At 34.2% G+C, this 17,497-nt stretch overlaps 1 protein-coding gene across 1 annotated transcript in view; it reads left to right on the top strand.

Annotated features, from left to right (window-relative positions):
• Window positions 1-17,497, top strand: part of LOC108523058 (low-density lipoprotein receptor-related protein 1B-like) — a 140,479-nt gene that overhangs the window by 9,695 nt on the left and 113,287 nt on the right. Inside the window, exons 3-4 of the mRNA XM_017863549.1 lie at window positions 11,383-11,606; window positions 12,707-12,813. Of these exons, the coding sequence (XP_017719038.1) occupies window positions 11,383-11,606; window positions 12,707-12,813 (331 nt within the window). The remainder of the gene's footprint in view (window positions 1-11,382; window positions 11,607-12,706; window positions 12,814-17,497) is intronic.

The following is a 17,497-nucleotide window of genomic DNA, read 5'->3' as shown; positions in this document are numbered from 1 at the left end:
AGGTTCAACATTCGCAAATCAATAAACGTAATCCAGCATATAAACAGAACCAAAGACAAGAACTACATGATTATCTCAATAGATGCAGAAAAGGCTTTTGACAAAATTCAACAGCCCTTCATGCTAAAAACGCTCAAGAAATTCGGTATTGATGGAACGTACCTCAAAATACTAAGAGCTATTTGTGACAAACCCACAGCCAATATCATACTGAATGGGCAAAAACCGGAAAAATTCCCTTTGAAAACTGGCACAGGACAGGGATGCCCTCTCTCACCACTCCTATTCCACATAAATTATTCTGAACAGTTCTCAATTTTTAATTGAGGTATAAACCTCATACCCAATATATGAGTCTCTGTGTATCACAAGCAGACACACACACACACATACACACACACACAAAAGTGCATAGGTGTGCCTATGCACTCACAAATAAGCGTGTGTGTGTGTGTGCGTGTGTACAAAACCACTTAAAAGTCTTGTTTCAGAACATTTGGATACTGCTAAAAACTGATAGTCATCGGAGTTCATTCAAACCAGAGTTACAATCATTTATTATTATTACGTGGAAAAAATCTAAAGCTATCAGAGCATTACATCATTACCATTTGTGGTTTTGTTGTTGTTAATTGCACAAGACAGGCACTCAATAATATGTATTGACTCTGGAAAATGATAATGTAACAGTTATGATCTAGTCAAAATTTTACTAAACAAGTCAAAGAGGTATAAATTTGACACGTTGCTATAACGGATTTTTAGTTCCTTAATTAAACAATATTTACTCATTAAAAATACACCAGTGATAATTATTATATGAGTCTACAATAAATAATGCTGAGGAAATTATTAATCAAAAGCATAGCATTTTAGGGGACCCAGTCAAAATTTATTCATTCATACCCAAAGGCTTATTTAAAGCCTACTTGTTAGTTTTGGGGTTGGGTTTTTGGAATGCAATAATAATAACAGAACTGGAATCTTGCTTTCATGGAGCTTATTATCTAGGGAAGAAAGAGAAAGTTAATTAAACTCATAAGTAGATCAATACAGAAAATTCCAATTTTTAAAAATGTATTGAAGGAATTAAATAATGAACTAAGAAAGAAAAATTCAGGTAATGCAATTCCCAAGATAAGACAAGTAAAGGCCTATTTGAAGAGAGAAGATTTGAGTTGTGATGAGAAAGAAGTAATACTATTTTATATATATACATATATATGAGTTATGAGAGGACATGAATCATAAATATATATATTTATGTATATATGTTATATACATTAAATTATGTTATATGTATTATGTATATATTATGTTTATATGTGTATATATACATATATACACATATATACATTCACAAACATATTCTGGGCTAGAGATATACATTAAAGAATAGCGGAGTAGAAGACGTACATAAAACTAAGAAGCCAGATTAGATTACCGGTAAGAGAAGAAAGGAGGAAAAGAAGGACTGGAAACAATCTCCCAAGCAAAATTAAAATGATGACAAGGAGTAGCCAGTGCATTCAGAGAAAATAAGAAGATGTAGATTTACAAAAACTGAGAGAGGAGAGTATTTTGAGAAAGACATCAGGGTCATAATTTTAGTATACTTCTAAGAGATCAAGCGAATGATGACAAGGAAGTGTTCAACAAATTTCATGGCAGAAATTCATTAAGGACCTTAAGAAATTTAGGGTATATGGAGGAGGCAGGCATCAGAGAGCACAAGTAGGTATGATTTCCCACTCATTTAGAAATATCTGGAGATATTTTTGATTGTTACAACCGGGAGACTGTCTCAGGTATCAAGTGGGTATGGCCAGAAACGCTGCTTAACCCACTACAATGGATAGGATAACACACTACAAAATATCCTGAGCAAAACATTGGCAGCAGTGAAATTGAGAAACCCTTCACCACAATATCAGCCTCTCCAGCCAGGCTTTCAGTAGATACTTATTTTATCATGTCATATTATGTAATCACAAGCCTGTAAAATAAAATGATACTAAGGTGAATTACCAATGTAGTTATTATTTAATTGGTGTTTTAACATTTCTTTTTTTCCCTCACCTACTCATTCTCTTTTGCTTGCTCCTTTTCTTCATCCCTCTTAATGATGAAATGGCCCAGGCTCAGACTTTAGTCCTCCACTCTCTTCCCTTACTTCCTTGTTGAGCTCACATAGTTTCATGGCTTAACATATATGGACATGTTAACATAATTGATATCATCCCCTGTCCAACTGCTTACTTTCTTTTTCTTTTGTATCTAAAAAAAATATTGAAACTAGAATGCCCCAAAATAAACTTCACGTTGTATCCCCCAAATCCACTTCTGTAATCTCATTTAATGACAACTCTATTTTTCACATGTTTAAAATAAACATCTTGGAGTCATTAGTTGTTGCTGATTCCTTTCCTTCCATCATAACTAATAAATCAGGCAGTTTTGTTGAATACACTTTCCAGGTATGTCCAAGAGTGGGCTACCTTATATTAGCTTTGCTGAGAGCACCCAGGTTTGATCCAGACATCTTTCTTTTGAATTAGTTCAGTAGCCTCCTAACTTCTGTCCTTGCTGCACTTTTCACTCATAATCCAGCAGTCAGAATGCCAAAAAGTGAAAAGGATTCTTTATCCTGTTTCCTCAAAGTCCACAGCCCTCTTAATAGACAATCAATTTGTTCTGTACTATACAAATATTTTTCTATAAATTTACATACTGGTACATCTAGAGCATTTTTAGAAGCTTAAGCTATAATTGTCATAAAATAAACTCTACATATTCAAAATATATACAGCACGTACAATTTCAAAAGTTTTGATTATCATCACAATCAAACTAATGAACATATCTATATGACCTCCAACTCTTTCCATATAGTCATCTAATTCCCTCAGTAATCTATTCCCCCAGACCCTGCCCACTTTTCTCCCATCACCAGGCAACTAGTGATTTGTTTTCTTCATTATAGATTAGTTTGCTCTTTCTAGAATTTTATGTACATAGTAAGTACCCTTTTTGATCTGTCCTCTTTCACTCAGCACAATGATTGTGAAATTCATCCATATTGTTTCATATATCAATAAGGCATTCTTTCTTTGGCTGAATAGCATATTGTTATGTGGATATACCATCGGTTGATTAGCTATTTACCTATTTATGAACTTACATACTTGTACGACACTAGGGTTTTTTCAATATGTAGTAGAATCGTATCATATAAAGTCATTTCTGCTGTTTACTTTGTTCACTAAACAAGTTTTGAGACCTTACCGTGTCAGCTAATTTTACCTATGTCATTTTTTAATGATTGCACTCATAGTGTAAATATAACATCCTTCATTTCAATATTTATATTTTGAGAGACATAATTTGTTTGATTTTGTCTTGTTATTGCAAATAATGTCTTAGTGGTCATCTTCAAGTATAAGGGTAACAAAGCCTGTATTAGATAGTACAGGCATTTTATGAAGTGAAAATGCTAGATTAAAGAGTATTCAAACTTAATTTTGAATAAGTACTTTCAGATTGCCTTCAAAAAGACTACTTTTAAAACATGGTCAATATGTGAATTTGAATTTTCCTAATGCTATTGCCAAAACCGGCATCATAATACTAATAAACTTTTGCCAATTGTTTTGATGTGTATTTTCTGTATTGTGAAGTTTGAACACCTTTTCTTATGTTTTATTAACTATTCAAAATTCTGCTTCTTCCAGGGGTCTTATTTTGATCTATGTTTATTTTTTTCCTTAAAGTGTTTTCTTTTCCATAAGATCTTATTATGCACTATTTATATACTGTAAATACTGAGTTTTTGTGAGATATACACCCCACATGCACAAAAAAAAACATTTCCTTCAAATGAATTTGCTTTGTTTCTGATGGTTTTTGCTATACAGAAGATTTACTTTTTATGTAGTCAGATCTGATTGTCTTTTCCTTCAATGCTCCTGGACATCACATCATATTTAGGAAAGTCTTTTATCCAGAACATGCACACACTTTCTATTCTTTCTTTTAATACTTCTTTTACTTTTAAATATTTATGTTTCTGATGGATCTGAATGCATTTATGTGTATATGGTTTGATGTGGAGATTTAACTTCCACCCTAAATATTAAATAGTCTTTCATTTCTCTAGTGATGGAGTAGGCATTTCTATTGTTCTGTGGTACTAAACTCTCAAAATGTATGCGTGAATATGGAGTCCCCATCATAGTCTTTGGATCTCTTTGTGGATCTGTGCCGCATGAACATATTTTAAAAATGTACTGTAGCATTATAGCATATCTGTATGTATGAACTCCACAGTCATTCATTTGAAAATTATTTGAAAATCTTACATTTTTATTTCTAAAATTGTTTTAGACTCTTATTAGAAGAATAAACACATTAGAATTGGATTGCTGTTGCACTGCATTTTTAGATTAATTTGTGAGAAGTCATATATATTATGAAATCCCTATGATAGAGATCCTAATAGTGAATCATTCTTGTGTCTGAAGGGTTTATAGTATGTCATGCATAATTGGCCTTACCTGAATAGTAAATATTTTTATTACCGTTGTAAGAAATATATGATTTTCCATGAAAGTTTAATTTCAAAGCTTTTTTTTTGCTAGTTATATATTGCCTAACGGGAAATGTGGGTATGTATCTTTCTCTCAAACCTTAAAGAATAAAGTTGTTGTATGTACTATGAAAGTTGAAAGAATAATTATAAATGATATATGGCAAAATGAATTCACAAATAGTTATATAATACATAGCCTCACCAGCGTCTGCTATTTTTTGATACTTTAATAGTAGACATTCTAGCTTATGAGAGATGGCATCTCATGGTGGTTTTTTAGATTCTGTATTTTGTCCACCTTTGTCTCAGAAAACCATCAATTTAACTTCCACACTCTTCTCCCTGGAGTTCATAAAGTTAGTCTCCTCTGGTTTTATCTATCCACTTTTGACCCACACACCCAAGCCATTCTCCACATCATAGCCAAAACATTCTTAAAACATTAATCTGATCATCATATGTCCCTAAGTAAATTCTTCTACTGGATATCCTTTTAAAAACCATTGGTTTATAAGCCTCTTAGTCATTTTCAGCCTCATCTCCCATCACACCTCTCCCATTTTCTTACATAGCTATAAACAAGCACATATATATCCCCAAACACAAAGTTTTGTTCCAGCCATACATAGGCCATATTTCACTACCAAGAATACAACTTTTTATCTTCCCTTCAAAGTCATTTACCTGCTATTTTTTTCTGTCTTCCTTAATTTTACCAATTAACCAAAGCTCCTTTATTGAAAAGACACCACTTTTATTATTATTATTATACTTATTATCACCATTGAGAATGATCTTGATCTTGTTGAAGCATCAGAGATCTCATCCCACAGAATGTGTTTTCAGGTCTTCCAAAGGCCCTGTTGTCATTTGAAGGGACATGCTCAAAGAAAGACTGAAGAATGTTAATTGTATGCCTAAAAAGTAGCCTACAAGGTGACCCTTTTATTATTCTGGGTTCTGCTTAGACTTGGAAATTTTATTGGCAGTTTAAGGAGTAATGAAATGCTAGGAAACTATAATGAAGCTGGCAAGAGAATGATATATGAAACTCAGCATTTCCTATATTTACATAGCACGTGTGCACACACACACATATTCATAATCTGAGTGAATTTGATGGATGAGAGACACTGAGATATAAGAACACAATTTATTTTGTGTACCTCATATAAAACATGTATATACACATGTGCATCTGCTACAAAGACTAAAATTCCTGTTGATCCACAAGGAACTTGCCTAATGATTCTGGAAACACACTGTCATTTGCTTCTTTAACTCTTTTCTATGTGTTTGTTACTGTCTTCATCCTCTTTCTGATAGATACACAATATCTTTATTGAATTCAATTCCTTTTGGTGCAAACTGATTATATAAAGAAGTTATGTAGGTAAGATAATTGATTGAAATAGGCATAAACATTAGGAACACAGGTGATAGAGACAAACTGAACACATCTAATAAAAGGAGGGCACAGCAGGTAATTGGCTCTTCTATTCTGGAATGTTAGCCTGATTTCAGTATATCAAACGGTATGACCTTAATTTTCAAGAAAAAACCAAAACTTTGGATATATAATGTGACATGTTAATTTTAAAAGTTAGAATCTACTTTTTCTTTTTTAATTTTAACTTAAATTTACTCCTCAACCAATTGTTTTGATAGGTCTACTCTCAGGTAACTTCAAATTATTTCTCGAATGTTATGCATGTTTAAATTGTAATTGTCAGAGGTATTCTACTTCTTTATTTCCAGGTCATTCACATACGATGTAGGATAATATCAGAATTACCAGCCCAAGCATGAACAAATTATTCACTCACTAATGCCTAAAAATGAGCAATTACCGTAGATATGTATTTAAGGCTATACGAAATGCAGACTTACCCAGAATGGATAATATTTTGAACTGTTACATAATTTACCGTTTAGGAGCTAGAGATGTTCAAAGATTATCTAATCCAAAGTCTTTGTTTTATACACCTTATAATATGGAGAGAAACTAGGACTAGGATTTAAATCAGTTCTTCTGATTCCAAATTCAGTGTTTTCTAATCTTCTGTGATATTTTGTTTTCCTGATAGTGTGAATAAAGGTTTAGGGAGCCAGTCTTTCTTTTTATGGAGGACAGAGGTGAATCAGGAATAGAAGGTTAAAGAACACTGAAGAGGCTTAAAAAAAAAATAGTAACAAAATCACCTACATTATTGAGTCTTTAATTCAAAGACAAATTTGTTCTTTTAAAAAACTATCTGAGAAATTACATCTGAAGTTTCTTTTTCATCTAACAGGCGATTATTCCAGTTGACATGGTCCTAATGTAGTCGCTTGCAACCTTAAAAATACTCGATTGACAATAATCTATTGTTCAGTATAATCATAAATAGAAGCACAAAGTTTTTTCATCTCTGCAATAGTTTCTTTTTTTCTTTTTTTTTTTTTTTAATCTCGTACACATTCTAGCTCTAAATATAACTTTTCCTTGGTTCTCTTAGGATTTCTCCACTGCTATGTGAGCTCCTTGATTGACATATGAAATATTTGGATATTTTAATAACATGACTAGGTCAATAGAATTTAGTAAAATTTAGAATTTGTGTAGTCATTATTTTACATCCAATCATTGGAAGCGAGTCTGATTCATATTTTGAGAAGCAAAATGTCAATAGTCTTTTCATTTAGCAAAATACCCTACAGAGACATCCACACACAATTTCTTTAGGGTGGTTTACATCTTTGTTTTAATATAATTCCATTGGGAGATAAGTAACTTTAATAAAATTAGTTGAATTTTCTATTCTTAGATATACACCAAGATGAAAAATATCACAAGTCAATAAAATATGTGATATCACCTCAGTTTATCCTTGTGTAAACTAAATTTTCTTAAAGCATATTGCTAACTGTAAGACATTTATTAGAACAGACAGCAGTATTTTCATGGCTCAAATGCTTGAACTCCCCTGTCACAGATTTTTCCCTTTTCCTGTTTTGAAACAAATGTCTTCAGTGACTTACATCTTCAGTTTATTGAAGCTGGAATTGTGACCGATACCTTACAATCTACACCTATAAAGGATTAGTGATTTAAACTAGTAACCTCTAATTTTGTTACAAACTGTCACTTTTTTTGTAAGATGTAAACGTTTCATTCATTTGACTAATGCATTCCTACAAAGAAAGATGCCTCAGGTCTCAAAACTGGCTGTGTATTTAGAGAGCTTATTAGAAAAGAAATCATCTGTCTGAAGAAAGCAGCCAAAATGTGTCTTCCACTCTGTTCAACAAGATGAGAAATGCCCTTTTGTTGTCAGGGAAGCTGCATGCTCCTGCAGTCTCTCAAACAGGACACGTTTAATTAGCGTCTCTATTTCATGGGCGTACCTGTCTAGTGAGCTAGTCAATGGGGCAAATGAAAGTTTTATATTTTCTTCTCTCCAATCTGGTATGCTTGTTTGTTTTGTTTCATGATTTTTGAAGGCAAGGAGCTTAGCTCTCCTGTTCTGTTTTCCCATGTCAATCTTCATTTCCACTCTCAGAATGTCAGTGTACTTATCCTGTGTTTTTCCATTTTTTGTGTTTACCTGATTGATTTTGGTACCTCTCCTTAAATAAATTGTGTGATCATAATATGAAGATCCAACAGGGGTTTCTGCCTTTCATCCTCCAGTGAACATCCATTCAATATAAGGCTCCCTTTTATATGGTTAATACTATTCAAAATCCTGGTCAAGATGTGAATGGTAGAGATTATTTCTTTCTTATGAAGCTCAGTACAAAGGGTGATTTCCTAATTTGGCCATAGGTTGAGAGTAGGTTAATAATGTTGCCACCTTCTTCTGAGGGAGGTTGTCTTCTTCCACCTCCGCTCCTTTCTTCCCTCTTTCTCCTTATTGTCTTTTGTTTTGTTTTGTTATTCTCTCTTCATTGTTGAAAATAAGTAAGTATTTAGTTTACTGTGAGTGACTGAGGATGAACACCTGATAACATCTTCACCCTCTGCCATTATTCTCTGAGAATCATCTTGTCATTTATGATATCATAACCTTAGGTTGACTTAATTGCATGTGCCTATTTTTTACCCCATATTCTAACTACTTTAGTTGTTACTTGAATGACATTAGAGATTCCTTGTTCCAGAAGAAGGAGAATAAATGTATATATTATATGGCTCTGCAAGTCATCAATATATCTTGTACTTATCATGAAAAGTAAGTTTTTTTTTTCTTTTCTAAGCTATGTTCTTTACCCTAGAAATGTGACCTAAATTTATCCTTCTATAATTCACCCTTAGTAAAATCTTCACCAGCCTGTTTACCTGAAAAAGTATCACCAAATCAAACTTCTGAATGCTCTACGGACATTAGGAAACTGGGTTATTAACTGTCATCAGTCTAGGTTTAGAAGTCTAAAGTTGAAAGATAATCAGAATTTTTTGAGAATGAATTTCATGAAATGAAAATCCTAAATTCAACAAAAGTGGAACTTGCATGGAATGTGACATATTTTATCAGGGATACCATGAGGATTGAAAATCAGGTGTATACATTTACATCTCACAAATGGAAGATAGATACTTTTTCTATGTTCAGTCAGACAAAGAGCATTATACGTTTTGTGTCATCAAGGTTTGTTTTACTAGTGTTAGAAAATTACACATATGCTTCAACAGGTTTAAAACAGCTTATAATGGTGATTTTTCCCATTGTCTTTCATGTTTGTAGATTTATGATTCACACTGACATGCACATGCCATTTGGTGATACATTTACTTTTAAATGATGAGAAGTTGAAAATAAAAATACGGTTAGCTTAAATGATACTGGAGCATTTGAAAATGATTTTTTGGTTTGACTAGGACATTTATATTCTAAACATCTGCGAACATTATTTATATGACATTTCTAGAGTATACTGTATTGCAGAGTGCTTTACATTTAATTTAGATAACTGAGATATCACTGGGTATATGGATAACATTTATTGTTAAAGTTGAGAAATAGGGTAATACAATTTCATAATTTCAGTTTTAACGTCCAATAGGTCAAAGAACTGATGATAAATGGCATTAGAAATTGTCTATGGATTCTGTGTTTAATGTAAGCCATATTTTCCTTGTTTGAGATCCCAGTAATCATGCAGCAGACAGTGATTTGCAATTCCTGTTTCTTGGTGTTCCATGTTCTTTTCGAGATGGTCAGTTTATTTTCTTTTAATCCAAGTCCACTGATTGATAATACTGGTTCCTCTGAACCCACACAAGAAGATTTCATGTGTTAAAAACTCATATTTCCACTGCTGCCCAGGTCTTAAAGATGCTGTTACATATTGATTACACATCTAGTTGTAATCACCTTCAAATAATTGTTTCTACTCGTGCCATAATACCCCTGGGAATACCTTCTTACTTTTGGTTATGCACAATAAACCTGGTCATGTCAAATTAATTACTACACTAGTTCCTGCTCAAGGTGATCAAGTTAATTGAAGGGCACAGAACATAAGTTATTTTCCTTGCTGTCTAGTCTCAATGAATTCTGTTACCTTTTTCTCACAGTAATACAGTAAAACAGAATGTGAAGACAATCCAACCTATCAAATGTAAGATGAATAACAGATATTCTGACTTTCCTCAAAAGATGTTAAAATATAGTATTTTCCTAAATGTGTCCAGCTGTACTAATCATTTTTTCAATTGTAGAACAAAATTATGTGTGGTGAGGATGCAGAGCATCTGAGTTTTTCTTACATTGCTGAAAAGATTGTACATTGCTACAAACTCTGAAAATTTTTTCTAGCAATATCCTATCAAGCTAAGTGTGCATAAACTTGAAAACACTAATTCTATCCGTTGGTAAATACTCAAATGAATTGAATGTTTGTATCCACCACCACCAACAACAAAAAAGTACTAAACTATCCATAACTTTAGCTGTAATGGCCTAAAACTGTAAACAAGCCAAGTGGATATCGTCAGTACAAATCCACTTGAGCAAATACTTGAACAAATACTACTGAGCAATGAAAAGATTAAAAATTGATATATACAAAATAAGGATGCATTTCACAGTCATGATGTTGAACAAAAGAATTCTAGAATGGCCAGGCGCGGTGGCTCACGCCTGTAATCCCAGCACTCTGGGAGGCCGAGGCGGGTGGATCACGAGGTCAGGAGATGGAGACCATCCTGGTTAACCCACAGTGAAACCCCGTCTCTACTAAAAAATACAAAAAATTAGCCGGCCATGGTGGCGGCGCCTGTAGTCCCAGCTACTCAGGAGGCTGAGGCAGGAGAATGGCGTGCATACGGGAGGCGGAGCTTGCAGTGAGCGGAGATGGCACCACAGCACTCTAGACTGGGCAACAGAGTGAGACATCCGTCGCAAAAAAAAAAAAAAAAAAAACTGGAATGAAAGATTATGATTCTTTTTTACATTGATTTGTTTAATCTGTGGTGTTAGATATCAGAATTATAGTTACTCTAAAGAAAATATTGACTGCCAGAAGTCATGGGTGAACCTCCTATGGTTCTGGAAATATTTCAGCAGAGTAATGGTAAACAGGTGCAGTCTGGTTAAATTCCAGTCATCTGTACAATTAAGATTCAGGCAGATAATACATCTACGAAGATTGAAAATAGCATTAGGTATCTTTTTGACATCTAATTGCATGTAGCAATTAACACATGACTATGTTCTTATAATTCCCCCATAACTTCAATGCAAAGATACAGAAAACTCCGCTAATTTCCTTTTGAAAATACCGTGGTGTGTTGTTTTGTTTCCTTGTAGTGTCCTGAATTTAGAAGGCCCAGGGACATTGCAGTTGACTGGGTGGCTGGAAACATTTACTGGACTGATCATTCTAGAATGCACTGGTTCAGTTACTACACTACTCACTGGACCAGTCTGAGGTACTCTATCAACGTAGGGCAGCTGAATGGCCCCAACTGCACTAGACTCTTAACAAATATGGCTGGAGAACCCTATGCTATTGCTGTAAATCCTAAAAGAGGGTAGGTTAATGGTTTAGTAATTCTATTTCTTGATAATGAATATCCTTTTTAGAAATTATGCTCCGTAGATTTTGTCTTTGTAATGAGTGTTCAATGTGTAATAGTGTCACATACCTTTAAATATCCTTGTACTATTTCTTCTGTAAAAAAGCATGTCCTATTCCCACCAAATGATGATACAAAACATATATATTTTTCTGAAATATTCCTTTATTATGCATTCAGTGTACCTGTGTGTCTGTGTGTGTCTGCGCATGGTTATATGTGTGCATTGCAGAAAAATGAGCTTGCTGTTAGACACAACCTCTGTTTCTGATCTAAAATTGAATTATCAAAATATTAAACATAATATCAAACATACTACATACAGAGTACTAACATTTTTCTCTATGGTAATAAAAGATGAAGGGATATATATATATATGTGTATGTGTATATATATACACACACACACACACACAAATTTAAAGAGTGTATTACAAACATTTCCTTCTTTTAGTTAGAGATGTAAACCTACAAGCAATGGCTAAAAAGTAAATAGAAAAATGTTAACTAAAACTCTTAATCATCCATAAAGTGGATTGATAACTCCTGAGTAAAAGGAGACAACTTATACCTAACTATTAGAATTAAGCAGTCATCCAAATTAAAGAATAATTTCTGTTTGGGAAAATAGTTACTTCTCTCTAAAAAAAAAAAAAAAAAAAAATAGCATGTTCATACAGCATCCATAATAAAATGACTATTGTGTCAAAACAAAAGGGAAGTTTCATGTGATGGAAATATTTTTTCTCTGAGTTTTAATTAAAGTTTCAAAATTGAATTTTCGATATTAAATAATGAGCTACGGTACATCATAGTATACAATGATTCTCAAATTTTAATGTGTGTAGGCAAGACTTTCGTTAAAATGTTGATTCCCAGGCCATTTATTGGAGGCTCTCATTCTGTGTGTTTTGAGTTGTACCTGGGAATCTACTTTTTAAGAGACTCTGGGGTGACTCTGAGGCATGTGGTCTGAAGAGTCACTGCTTTGTGGAGCAGAGTTGGGTTATAGCAGCACCATCACCAGGCTAACCTCTTGGACCCACTTTCTTCAGGATGATGTACTGGACTGTTGTTGGAGATCACTCCCACATAGAAGAAGCAGCCATGGATGGTACACTGAGAAGGATTTTAGTACAAAAGAACTTACAGAGACCCACAGGTATGATTTCTGACACACGCTAAAATATGAAGCAGAATGACAAGTATATTACTGTTAACAGTTATTTCTAGTGTTGTTGGCAATATAAGTATATTTACAAGTGGATAAAACCATTTATAGTATGATTTTATGAAGTTATTTACATTTCATGTCCTATTTTCTCAACTTGAAAATCAGGTACTTATACTGTCAGTTATATTACAGGAATATGATTTGAAACTTGCCTAAGTTGTAAGGCTATTAGTCAGATTTCACAGGCATGAAATTTTGACAGTTTATGGCAATACATTTACATTAGGGTATTTTACAGATATATGTTAATGAAGTTGGGATATTGGGAAATATTCCTAGAGGATGAGAAATGAAATGAACAAATAAGTGGCTAAATATACTTTATGTAAAAGACAGGTTTGATGATTTTTTTTGCCTTTTCATTCAGAGCTCTTTTCAGTATGACTTTCATCTCCCTGGCCCACTTGCCATCTAAGCTACTACTCCAAACCATCTGTGTTCTCAGGACTGCCCAGGAGTTCAGATCTTTTCTGTCTCCATGATCTTTCTCTTATGTCATTTTTCTCCCAGTTCCCTTATCTAGAATGTCAACCGTTGTCTACCTAGTTATATCTTTCCCATTTTGTACCTCTAACTTTAGCACTTCTTCAATAAGACATTTTCAGACTATGGGAGCCTCATGGGCTCTGTGCCACCTACCCTCCACTGACTACACCTCCACAGAAAGGACATAATGCATTGTTTATAGTACATATTTAAAAATTATGCATTACAATGTCTTCTGTAGTTTATTTATATTTAGTGCTTATATTCTTATTCATTTTTAATGTGTTTTATACCTTTCCATTCATTTAGATTGCTTTTAATCTTTATGGGGAGAAGCCATATTTGAAATTTAGTCTATGTACATAAATTTGTTTTCATCCCATGCTCATTAACAAATGCCCATTGAATATCTACCATGTACCGGAAATTGTCCCAAATGCTGAAGGAAAAATATGAAGCAAGTTCTAACCCTCATGAAGTCTATCTTCCTATAGAGGATAGAATATGTATTTATATATACTGTCACATTGTTATACATGCTATATAGAAAAGCATAGTAGGAGATGGGCTGTCAATGGAGGTACTATTTTAGTTATGATGATCAGAGAAGTCATCTCTAGAAGGGTGATATTGAAAGAGAGACCTAAATAAAGAGACGCAGCAAGTGATGTGAATATGTGAGGAAAGAGCTTTTTAAGAAAATAGAATAGTAAGTTCTGAGTAAGGAATTAGCTCAGCATGAAAACAGCAAGAAGGTTAGCATACCTAGAAGCATATAAACAATTCAGGAGAATGGAAGATATGAGGATGGCAAGGTGACTCAAATGCAGAACTGAATTCTATTCTAGCTTTGAAGAGAGCTATTTGAAGGTATTGGCAAGTTAAGTGGCATAATCTCAAACAGTTTTTATTTTTAAAATACTTCTTTGGTGTTAACATTTTACATAATCATATTGATAGTATATGTAACATATTTTTATTTTAAAGAATGACACTGGCAGCAGTTTGTGGAATTACCTGTAGGATGGTATTTAGGAAAGTGCCTAAAATGAGGATTCTTGTAAAAGTCATTTATGAAGGAAGTGGTACACAGAAGAAAGCTGTAAAAGACAGAGGGAGAGCAGAGGAAGGAACCCAGTAAACTGTGTTTCAGGTCGAGTTTAGTCTTGGTTTGAGTCAGTATGGTTATGCTTTAGAGCATAAATTTATGACAGGCAAGGGGATCTGCTTTTGATATGCCCCATCAATCATTAATTGGCCTTGGGGCTGTGATATTCCAAGCAAAGCTGCTTCAATCAGTTAAGCACAATGATCTGGAGAAGTAGGGTATGTGTGAGTCCTCACTGCAGAAGCACCAGTGAGGAACTGGGTACTCCTCTTTAGTAAAGGCGATCTGCATAGGCACCACAGTGTCTCCAACATTGGGTCTAGTGACAGATGCATGGATCTGACACTTTTCATGTATTACCCATTCTGCTCAACAACTCTTATGGGTAACTTAGTGATGCACATAACACAGCCCTTTTTCTTACAAAGTTTACATTCGAGAAAGAAAAAAAAATGAGGCATATGCAGAAGTAATTGTACTTTTTGCAAAAGGTGAGAATTGTGTCATTCATTGTCATATTTCATAGTATCAGAGTTCAGAGGTGAGAAAGATAATCTCCAATAATGAAAAACTATGTGAAAAGTGATGTTTGAATAAGTACTTGAGGAATAGACAGGTAATCCATCATGAGGAAATTTTTAAAAAGCCCTTCATTGGAGTCAGATACACTTTTGAATCTCAAGAGATTATGTATTAGCTGTGAGACCTCAGAAATGAATTTATTACCTTCAAACCTTGGCTTTATCAATAGAAAATCAAAGACTGGCTGGGCATGGTGCCTCACACCTGTAACCCCAGCACTTTGGGAGGCCAAGGCGGGCGGATCACCTGAGGTCAGGAGTTTGAGACCAGCCTGCCCAACATGGCAAACCCGTTTCTACTAAAAATACAAAAAACAAGCCAGGCATGGTGATGTGTACCTGTAATCCCAGCTACTTGGGAGGCTGAGGCATAAGAATTGCTTGAGCCCAGTGAGGCGAGATCCCACCATTACACTCCCGCCTGAGCGACAAGAGCGAAACTCCCTTTTAAAATAATATATATATACACACATATATGTATACACACATTATATATATATATATATAGTAATAACTAACTTAAAAATGCCAGATATATGAAATAATATAGTCCTCTGAGCCAGGGATCCAGTGTAGAGCATATGGATGCTCTGCTGATGTCAGGAATCAAGAGACATGTAGAAGGGCACTTGTTGGGTGACATAATATGTGAGAAGAGAAAACCTTAAATGCCAAAGGGCTTCAACATAACTTTTTAGCCAATACGGAGCCATTGTATGATTTTGATTTAAGGAGTGATTCAAATAATGTGTGCCTTCAAATGACACACTGATTATTGTTTTTATTGGGCACCATATAAGACATAATAAAAATATGTTGTTTCAATCAAGTGTGTAGCAGATGAATAATGTGTTCCATGAGAGCAGGAACATGAACCATTTAGCTGAGGATAATGGCTTCAAACTCCATCCATGTCCCTGCAAAGGACATGATCTCATTCCTTTTCATGGCTGCATAGTACTCCATGATATATATGTACCACATTTTCTTTCTTTCTCTATCATTGGTGGGCATTTGAGTTGATTCCCCTGTCTCTGCTATTGTGAACAGTGCTGCAATGAACATATGCATGTGTGTATCTTTACAGTCGAATTATTTATATTCTTTTGGGTATATGCCCAGCAATGGGATTGCTGGACCACACAGTATGAAGTACTATTGTTGTACTATCTAATATTATGAAGTACTATTAGATTATTTCTCTAATAATCAGTGGTGCTAAGCTTTTTTTCATGTTTGTTGGCTGAAGGCATGTCTTCTTTTGAAAAGTATCTGTTCATGTTCTTTGTCCACTTTTTACTGGGGTTGTTTTTTTCATGTAAATTTGTTTAAGTTCCTTGTAGATTCTGAATTTAGACTTTTATCAGATGGATGGATTGCAAAATTTTTCTACAATTCTGTAGGTTGTATCTTGACTCTGATAGTTTATTTTGCTGTGCAGAAGCACTTTAGTTAAATTAGATCCCATTTGACAATTTTTTTCCTGTACAATTGCTTTTGTCACCTTTATTATGAAATTTTTGCCTTTGCCTATGTCCTGAATGATATTTCTGAGATTTTCTTCTAGGAATTTTATAGATTTGGGTTTTACATTTGAGTCTTAAATCTATCTTGAGTTAATTTTTGTATAAGGTGTAAGGAAGGGATCTAGTTTCAATTTTCTGCACATGGCTAGCCAGTTCTTCTAGCACCATTTATTAAATATGGACTCCTTTCCTCATTGCTTTTGTCAGGTTTGCTGAAAATCAGATGGTTGTAAATGTGCAGTCTTATTTCTGAGCTCTCTATTCTGTTCCATGGGTCTATGCATCTGTACCAGTACCATGGTGTTTTCTTACTATAGCCTTGTAGTATAGTTTGAAGTCAGGTAATGCGATGCCTCCAGCTTTGTTCTTTTTGCTTAGGATTATCTTAGCTATACAGGCTCTGTTTTGACTCCATATTAATTTTAATTTTTTTTTTTTTTTGGAGACAGAATCTTGCTCTGTCGCCCAAGCTGGAGTTCAGTGAGGCAATCCTGGTTCACTGCGGCCTCTGCTCCCAGGTTCAAGCAATTCTTCTGCCTCAGCCTCCCACGTAGCTGGGATTACAGGCACCCGCCACCATGCCCAGCTAATTTTTGTATTTTTAGTAGAGATAGGGTTTCACCATGTTGGCCAGGCTGGTCTTGAATTCCAGATCTCAAGTGATCAACCCTCCTCAGTCTCTCAAACTTCTGAGACTATAAGTGGGCGCCCAGCCCATATGAATTTTAAACTGTTTTTTTTATTTTTTCTAATTTGGTGAAGGATGTCAATGGCAGTTTAATGGGAATAGCATGGAATTTATAAATTACTTAGGGCAGTATGGCCATTTTCACAATATTCTTTCTATCCATGAGCTTGCTAGGTTTTTTTCATCTTGTGTTTCCTTTTTTTTTTTTTTTTTAATTATTATT

Source organism: Rhinopithecus bieti, unplaced genomic scaffold (assembly GCF_001698545.2).
Source record: "Rhinopithecus bieti isolate Rb0 unplaced genomic scaffold, ASM169854v2 scaffold_72385, whole genome shotgun sequence".
Lineage (NCBI taxonomy): Eukaryota > Metazoa > Chordata > Mammalia > Primates > Cercopithecidae > Rhinopithecus > Rhinopithecus bieti.
Note: the sequence above shows the minus strand (reverse complement) of the source record. Positions and strands in the feature narration are given on the sequence as shown.